The sequence below is a fragment of the Nanorana parkeri genome, unplaced genomic scaffold, assembly GCF_000935625.1.
Source record: "Nanorana parkeri isolate BGI_ZX_2015 unplaced genomic scaffold, ASM93562v1 scaffold864, whole genome shotgun sequence".
NCBI classification, from domain to species: domain Eukaryota; kingdom Metazoa; phylum Chordata; class Amphibia; order Anura; family Dicroglossidae; genus Nanorana; species Nanorana parkeri.
Window position 1 is genome coordinate 325,294 of NW_017307132.1, and position 9,848 is coordinate 335,141.

General features: G+C 40.6%; 1 protein-coding gene across 1 annotated transcript in view; it reads left to right on the forward strand.

The window, feature by feature from the left end:
• The window catches only part of SCRN2 (secernin 2), a 22,582-nt gene that overhangs the window by 5,566 nt on the left and 7,168 nt on the right, over positions 1–9,848 (forward strand). The window contains exons 3-7 of the mRNA XM_018565587.1: positions 563–744; positions 2,109–2,308; positions 3,132–3,347; positions 4,595–4,757; positions 7,998–8,178. Coding sequence (XP_018421089.1) covers positions 563–744; positions 2,109–2,308; positions 3,132–3,347; positions 4,595–4,757; positions 7,998–8,178 — 942 coding nt within the window. The remainder of the gene's footprint in view (positions 1–562; positions 745–2,108; positions 2,309–3,131; positions 3,348–4,594; positions 4,758–7,997; positions 8,179–9,848) is intronic.

Consider the following 9,848-nt stretch of genomic DNA (forward strand, 5'->3'; position numbering starts at 1 on the left):
ATATTACAATAATGTTTCCAAACAAAAATCACATTTACGGTTAGAATTTGGTTTGTTCAGATAGCAAATGAGAAACATTTTCCATCTTGCGCCTTTGATTTTCTCTGTCAACATGGTGAAAAATGAACATCAATTAGACTCCAGTAATAATTAGAAAATCCAACAAACAAATGAAAAATTTCAAACAAATTTCTACTGGTGTATGACCAGCTTTACGGAATGCCTGATAAAATTCAAGTGTATTGCTTTCAATTTAAGCCTCCAGATAAAAAAAAAAACAGCTTTATCCTGCCTTATTATCAGGACGGCCCTGGTTATGCCACTCCAAGGTGAAGTAGTAAATGGGAAATGCATCATCTGTTCTGCTTATAACTTCAGATTCCCATCTCTGGATCCAATGATCATTTTGTCATAAGATTTTCACTAAAGGTAATCTCTTCTTAGAGTTTGACACTATATGCTAATTGTGAATAGCCAATTTTGTGACCGATTTATTTTAATGTGTTTTTGCTTTAGCCATATTTTTCTGCTGAATGAATTTACCAAACGTTTCACTCTTTAGTGCACCTACATAGAAGTGGAGCAGGCCCCAAAGACTTTAGCTGTGATCTTGAGTCGTCCAGCCTGGTTGTGGGGGGCTGAGATGGGCGCTAACGAGATGGGGGTCTGCATTGGAAATGAAGCTGTGTGGACCAAGGAACCAGTTGTAGAACAAGAGGCTCTGCTGGGCATGGATTTGGTAAGGTGAGACTTGTAAACCTAGTGTGGTGGTCCACAGAAAATGACCACTCTGTCTTTTTAAATGGGTCCCCTTCACAAATACCTGTTACTGCCTCCAAAGGTTAACACCAACCAAGATCATTAACATCTGTGAATTGTATACTGCTAAATCATGTATGTACATGGGTGGAAAACTGGCTGCGCGATCAGATCCAGAGGGTAGTAATAAATGGGTAATTTTTTAACTGGGCAAAAGTTGTGAGTGGGGTGCCCCAGGGTTCAGTCTTGGGACCAATCCTGTTTACCTTATTTATGAATGACATAGAAATTGGAATACATAGTTCAATCTTGTTTTTTCCGGATTAGACTGGCAGTGAATTGTCAGCAAGACCTAACTTAACTTCAATAGCATGTAATGCCAAGCAGCGACCAGCAAAGCGAACAGGATACTATCCTGCATTAAAAGAGGGATTTTGGCAAGGGATAAGAACATAATATTACCCCTTTATAAATCACTGGTGCGGCCTCACCTTGAGTATGCAGTCCAGTTTTGGTCACCAACCCTCAGGAAAGTCTTCCTTGAACTTGAGAGAGTTCAGAGAAGGGCTACAAAATTGATTAAAGGGGATGGAAGGCTTGAGTTATGAAGACCGACTCCAGAAATTAAACGTATTCTCCTTAGAAAAGAGACGCTTAAGAGGAGACCTTGTTGCAATCTTCAAAATCATCAATGGGGACCTCAATATTCGCAAAAAGCTGTTTACACCGAGAACTGTATTGATGTCACAAGGTCACAACAAGAGGCTAGAAGGGAGGTGGTTCAATCTTAGACTGTGCAAAGGTTTTTTTTTACTGTCAGAGTAGTAACCATGTGGAATTCCCTTCCACAGTCAGTAGTATCTGCTGATAGCATTGATAGATTCAAGAAACTCTCAGATTAGTTTCTTAGTTCACTAAAAATACAAGTATATGGAACTACTAGAACCAAATATTTCCATACACACACATGCACGCACAGGCACATACATGGGTTGAACTAGAGGGACCTATGTCTTTATTCAACCTCATCTACTATGTTACTGTGCACTGGGCTGGACTTCACATCACACAGTACATGAGTGGCCAGCTACCTGGGGCATGAGCCATCCACTGGTCTGCTCTGCATCAATAAAGAGAACAGGGGTGGCAGACAGCATACTGCAAACATTGTGCAGTAACCACAGTTTTTAAGAAACATGCCGCTCTGGCCACCACCCCTCACGTGACTACATGTATTGCCGCCTGAGGCAAAAATCTCAGGTGGACTCATTGTCCTGTATGTGGGCCATGAAGTGTTGAAGCCAGAGGGTTAACCTGATATCCTTGTGCATTTTTCCTTCTCTCTACAGATTAGCACTGGAGCGTGCCACTTCTGCCAAAGCCGCTGTGCATGTTATTACTGAACTCCTGGCATGTTATGGTCAAGGAGGCAGCTGTAGAGAGGAGCCTGAGCCCTTCATGTACCAAAACACATTCCTTCTGTGTGACCGCCAAGAAGCATATGTACTTGAGACAGCTGGGCAGTACTGGGCAACCGAGAAGATCACTGGTGAGTTGCAGAATATTGAAAAAAGTACCCACACATGACCTTATGAAGTATTACAATGTATTTCCAGGCAGTATGTTTATTTTCATGCAAGTCTTCAAAGCTCTTTGCAACAAAAGCAAATGTAAGTAGTGTTTTAGAGTGGGTATGTCCCCAAAGTGACGAGGGAGCATAGGCCCAGCTTCCCGGCCAATCAGGAAGCCGGGGGGGGCGAGTCATTACCCGCCGCCTAGCATCCTGATTGGCTGGGAAGCCAGCTTCATGCTCCCTGGTGATGAGGGAGCATGGAGCTGGCTTCCCGGCCAATCAGGAAGCCAGGCAGCATGTAATGACTCGCCGTCCGGCTTCCTGTTACCGGAGGTTTTTCCAGAAGCCTGAATAAAACCTGTAGTAGACTTTCAGGAACCCCAGCACTGTTCCTAGGTTTACTGCAGTGATAATTCTACCTTTTGTCAATATACTGGGAAAGAATGAGGCTTTATTACAACAATGGGATCGATTATTTGATTATAGCAGACAGCCCCTCCGACGTAGCACTTCAAATGCACAGATGTGACACACAGTATTTCACTATCTACACCGCAGAACCAGGTAAGAATATGTCATGAGGTTTGTTAAGGTCTTTGCAATGTAAATGCAAACTGCCTTATAATGTTTTTAATAAAATGTCAATTTAAATTTGGATAATATATTCAATTATGAGTCATTTATAACAGTAGTTGAAAAAGTTATACAGAAGTTAGTGGAAGATACACATATTTGTTTACGTCTGAATGGTGCATGTCCTGCTCAGTTCCGTGTGTCATATAATATGTCTTTTACACAGAGGGGGCACGAAACATCTCTAACCAGCTAAGTGTGGGAATAGATATATGGCAGAAACACCAGCAACTCTGCTCACATGCCCTGGCAGAGGGCTGGTGGAATGGAACAGAAGAGTTCAACTTCAAGAAAGTCTATACTCTAGAAAAACAACCAGTACGTATGGAGGCGGCAAAGGCGCGATGCAAGGCTGGGCAAAATCTGCTGCAGAGGCAAGCAGGTAAACAGACATATGTTCTGCTAGAATTAGTCTTTGTTATAAGAGTGGTGCCCTCTTAAAACATAGCTCAACTTTTCCTTATAACCTGGCACAATGTAATATATACATACTACAACACCCTATTTTACAAGTCGCTGACTTCTCTAACTCCATGCCTATTCCAATGATGATTGATGTATTAAAGGCAAATTGGCTGTTCACTTTGCAGTGGAATTTTCACTTAGCTTGTTGAGCGTGGTAAAAAGTCACTTTGCAAAGAATACCTAATCACATGCAAGGAAAATAGGGGGGTGCATTGAGGAACCTGGCCTTGGGGCAGCAAAGAGAGTAAATCAGGCCCTGGATGCAGTCCGCCCTTCATTAGTACCCCTGACAAAGCCAGAAGGCACCCTGGTTGAAAACGGCTGCATTAACTAATGAAAATTCCCTTGCAAAGCTGAACAGCTTATTTGCCTTCAGTAAATCAATCCCAATGACTCAAAGTTTTGTAGTCAAAGAAGGCCAGGTAGCTGTTACAACCACATGTCAATTGTCTGGCTGTCCAGTGCAGAAAATGTATGTAAATACAACAAACAAATAGCTGAACAGAATTAAAAATCTGTTTGCAACTAAACATATAGTAGGTGTTTTTCATCTGTTTATTTGGCTATTTGTCTGAAAACAGAGCTAAATGTAAAATGCTTAATAGTTTTTTGCTAAGTTGGAGGAAACCTTTAAATTAGGCTCTAATATGGTACATGGTACTAGTAGCTTAATAAGGGGACAAGGGAGATTTAGGGGGTGATTTACTAACCTAAACACACGCACGCACCAGGTGTGTGTGATTTTCACACAGCAAAACGTATTTATCAACCAAAAAGTCTCTAAAAGCATATTTCCACTAATGCCATATATGGAAAAATCATGCACATGATGCATATATAATGCTGCTTCACAGTTTAGACAAAAATGGTTAGCTCATGCATTTACATTCCTGCATTCATCAACGCAAGCAACATAACATAGAGCTAATTTACACCACATTACCTTGCAATTCATTGCAGGGCTTTGCACAACACACCTGCTGGGTGTGTACACACTACAAAGGTGTTTCTATTCCTCCCATAGATCATGCTGGGAGGGAACACACTACAGAGGTGTATACACGTTCGTGGTGTGTTTAAAAGGTTAGTAAATCAACCCCTTAGAGTCTAGATCCTAGACAAAGCATAAAACAGTGTTATGATAACTATATACATCCCTTTTAGGGCACATCACATTTGAGTCAATGCTGGGCATTCTACGTGACAAGGACAGTGGAATCTGTATGGACTCTGGTGGATTCCGCACTACAGCCAGCATGATATCTATTCTACCCCAGTCTCAATTACCATGCATCCATCTGATCACTGCCACTCCGGATCCATCCAAGTAAGAGGCTACCTTTGACAAAATGAAAGCATACAATTGCAAACAGATTTGTACAGCTTAGGGTTGTTCTTTTTTTTTTTTTTTAAAGAAACCTGTACAATTAAACAGGTGTACAACCTGTACAAAAATAGGTGTAGAAGCAGAGATTACCTACAAAACTGCAAGCAATATGAATCCGTAGATCCCGAAATACAGACACCTAAAGTCATATGCTAGGATTAACTTAGCATATGTTAAATGTTGAGCTTGGCCTAGCTCTTCCCACTCCTATGCTTTCCTGTTAGATCTTTAATATTTCGGGATTTTGGAGAGGTGGGAAGGGATGAGTGCAAAATTGACTTGTACGGAAGTCGATATTTTTATATGATTTCAGCTGTCTATATCTCTGGAACTGCCGATTGTTTTGATATGTGTTTTTTACTAGGGATGCACCGAAATTTGTAGACCAAAACCAAAATAAAAACATTTTGTCAGGCCAAAACCAAAAATTACTTTTTTTCCAACCTTTTAAAAACATTTTTTTTTATTTTACTGTTGGGTGCTTTGGGGAAATATCAGGAGTTTAAACAGACCCCTGATATTTCCCTTTCAAAAAAGAAAAGGAGATTGAGGACAGAGTCCTCAATCTCTTTTTCTGCAGCCCCTGTTATGAATGAACAAAAAAAGCCTCTATACAGAGTGTACCTGTCCATTCACAAACTAAGGAGATACTATCAGTTACTACTGTATGTCCACAATCATGAATGAACAGGAAGTGCCGTAGAACACTTCTGATTTTTTCATAACTGGGGACACAGTAAGCATACTATGTCCTCAGTTATTTACAAACACAGCGATCAGAACTGATCGCTGAGTGTTTGTACTGTGCTTTCCATCCTGACTGCTCAGCCTCTTGTGACAGCTGAAAGCTGTCTCCTCCCCACACCGCCCTGCTCGATCTCCTAACAGTTTCTCTCCTCCCTGCTGGGCGCCAGTCTGTGGCCCCTCCAATTCCCGCTGCTCTCCCCCACCTGTGCCAGCAGAGGCAGGAGAGATCAGAGGGGACACAGACCAGTGCCCAGCGGGGAAGAGAGAAGCTAGGGATGCATGTTATTTTCAGCTGTTTTGGTACTATCAGCATTGTGCCTACAGTAGCATTTTCTGCTGAAATGTTTCGGTGGACGAAAATTCGGTGCATCCCTAGTTTTTACTAAAGGAAACCTCTGATTACGTCTTTTTTAACATTTGCTTTGATTGTTATATAGAATAATTTGTCGATCTTCAACATAGTAGGATGCATTTCCTTTACGCATCTGTTGAGACTGATCTTGTAGAAGTAAGATGCACTTCATTTTGCCAGTCCAATGGAACACATCAAAATGGACACAGTACAAAGCGTCATTTGAAAATCCACACTATTAGCAGTATTTGTATTTAGTACTGATTTTCCTGATCTGTCTACTTGTTTAGCATCATTGATACAGAAAAGACCACTGGGTTAGGATAATAACCAGACAACTAGAATTTTCAGCAACGACAGGCTTTTTCTCAGAAAAAGTTTACTTGAATCACTTGTGGACACTGGGCTCACTACACATGCAAAAAAAAACTTAATTCAAGTACACAGGGCTTGTGTAGTATGTCCTGCCCTTCTACCCAATTACTGCTCACCCCTTGCATTTGCCAGCAACTGCCGGCTGTCAAAATAACAGCCAGGTGTTCTTGTGTAAATACAGAAGACTTAGGGAAGCTGCTGTCAAAAATTGAACCTTCTGACAGTGTTTTTAAACATACGCTATTTAGAGATACAAAATAACATTGTATCTATTGTATTTGCTGTTGCATTCATCTGCCGATCAATGGGGTGAGCTTCAATCTGCATATGATGTAAATATTTATTTGTTCCTATTTAACCACTTATTAACACTTAGTTTATATTTCCTTCCCTTCTACCGTTAGCTATTAACCTGTTGATTTTTGTTTTGTCCCAGAATCATAATTTTACTGTCATTTTAAATGGGACAAATTATTGAAAAATATGTATACTTTTTATGTACAATAACACAATATTTTGAACACTGATTTTGTTTTTTTAAAGAATAATTTTTATCAACCCTTGCAGTGGGGCTTCCCCGCACTGCAAGGGTTAAGTGCTCGCTTTCATCTAGGGCTAAAAATTACAAAATTATACTCACCTGATTCTCTGAGCCAGCTTGCTCTTAGACCAGTCCCTGGAGCATCTCTCCCTCTCCGCTGCAGTGGTCTAAGGTCCCGAGTCATCACATACTATACACAGTGCATAGAACATGAGGACGCTGAGGGACATTCCATTGCTGCAGGGAGGGGAGACCCTGCAGGAACCGCTGTCACAGCAGGGTGGCTCATTGGATCGGGTGAGTATTTTCAGCCCTAGACCAAAACAAGCAGTTAACCCTGCAGTGTGGCGATAGCCCAACTGCAAGGGATAATAACAAATATCCTGTGTTTTCAAAAGTATACGTCTTTTGTCTATATAAGTGATAAAAATAATTGTTGTAAGACAAAGGAAAGCCTTGTTTGTTTTAAAATAACATATATGTATTGCTTTGTTATTTTAAAGTGTATTTCCACTTTTGCAGTCAAATTTGAGAAATTCTCATTGTATGTTTTTTATGTGTTCCCATTCACACAGCATACCTAAAAATATTTGAAAACATATTTCTTACCTTTTAGATGTTTCTTTGAAGCAGGCCTTGGGCACAATGCAATCGAATCGGAGCAATTTCAAAGTGAGTCTGTCCCCAGAGAAAGTGGGGGCAGAGCGAGTTTGCATTCATTAACAGGCAATGCAGACGTCAAGCTTCTTGTTAGGACAGTGAGTATTCAAATCTAGTTTACAAGAGAGGGCACAGTACAGACAAGGTTAATTATAGTAAACATTAACTCCCCACCTCCTGCCTAACATTGCATAGCAGAGTAACACTTCAGTTTTGGAGTTTTCACAAAAGAGCAAGTAAAATGTAATCAACAAATTTTAGTTATTTGTTAAGTTATGTTATGTGAATGAGCCACATTGGGAGGTAAAGTGGTGTTGTCCCAATTTGGCTGGAAAAGTAAAAATACTCTTTAACAAATTACAAAGTTCTTGCTGAATAAACAGGCCCATAGTAGAAATGTGAACCTTGCCCTGGTCAACAGAAGGCATACAGATGTGAGAGCTTAAGTGGTTAATGTCCTTTTGATCACCGATTGTCTAACGCTACATCCCTATGTTTGACGCAGGTCAGTGTTCAAGCCATTTGTGTTTAGTACACACGTTACACAAGTACCTTGGGTGTTGTCCCCTGTATTTGGTGAAAAAGACCCCGTCAGGCAGATTCCTCGGTTTAAAACACAAGTGGACAGGAGACATGAACTGTACAGGCACCATCAGAAGGCACTGGAGGCCTGTGAAGGCAATGAGGTATGATGTAGGCCACTAAAGGTAATTGTGACAGGCTGATTGTGGGGAGTGGTGACTGTAGTTAGATACAAATATCAGGCCACCCTACTTGACTTGAATGCAGATGGAATGCTCCTTAAATACCTTGTCATACAAATGTATTTAACAGATAACAAATAAGGACATTCACCTTCTAATAGAAACTTCCTACATATTGAGAGAACAATGCAAGTAGGCTTATAAAAACCACATGAGTAGATGTGGTCATAGAGCTAGATTTTTCCATTCAATCGAAGTACATAACCATATTATTGGCGGAGTTTAAACCAAGCAACTTAACAGTTGTAGGCTCAGATTAAAACAAATTAAGTAGTCAGACGGACACCCTATATGTACCAGTATTATTATTATACAGTACTTGTATAGCGCCAACAGTTTGTGCAGCGCTTTACAATACAAGGAAGACATTACAGTTACAATACAAATCAAGGCAAGATGGTAAGGAGGGCCCTGCCCGTGAGAGCTTACAATCTAAAGGGAGGAGTACGTGATACAAGAGATGGTAGCTGCGTGGGGATGAATTGTTTGAGAAAATAATAGTTCAGTGGTTAGTTTGAGGTGGGATTGGCTTCCCTGAAGAGATGAGTCTTTAGGGATCGCCTAAAGGCAGACAGAGTAGGAGATAGCTGGACAGGTTGGGGTAGGGAGTTCCAAAGAATGGGAGAGACCCTAGAGAAGTCGTGGAGGCGAGCATGGGAGGAGTTAACGGCACAGCTAGAGAGTAGGAGGTCTTGGGAGGAGCGGAGAGGACAGTTAGGGTGATACTTTGAGGCGAGGTTGGAGATATTACCAATATATACACTAATAGGTTTTATATGAGGCATTTACACAACTGTATGTTACTGTTAAAAAGATAATGTATTCACACCACAATTTAAAATCCAAATTTATTTTGTACATGTAGTTTTTAAATTGTGGTATTATCAAAATTTAGGAGGAAGAGGCAAGGAAAAACCTATGCATGATCCTTGGGAGGGTTTACTCAATGGAGAGGTTGGAGATATAGTTGGGGGGAGAGCTGTACATGTAGTTTTAAATTGTGGTATTATAGTTGGGGGGAGAGCTGTACATGAGCTGTACATGTCGTTTTTAAATTGTGGTATTATCAAAAAACCTATGCATTATCCTTGGGAGGGTTTACTCAATGGAGAGGTTGGAGATATAGTTGGGGGCAGAGCTGTGGATGGCTTTGTAAGTGGTTGTAGTTATTTTCTAGCAGAAAATGCACTTCCTGAAAGACTCATTCTTTCTGCTTTCAAATGTTAGAGTTTATCTAGGCTTCTCTTTCCAGACAAAATTATACGTCATACTACATTTTCTACACATCAGATTAGGTTTCCTTTACGCTCGTTGGCTCAATATTAACATATGCAGTCATGTATACCATGCCTAAAGTAATTTAAAGCAAATCTGTTTCTAAGCCCAATCTTTACATGTGTACTACAGGCACCCAGAGTTTGCAGACTCCCAGGGTACCTCCTCAGGAACAGTTATTGAGCTGAAAGCACCAATTGACACCTGCAGGTGCCTAGATTTACATTCCAAAGAAAAAATTGTCACCATTTCTTGCTGATTTAAACATAAGAAATAAAAATATATGCATCCAAATGAAAATATTTTCCTACCACCGC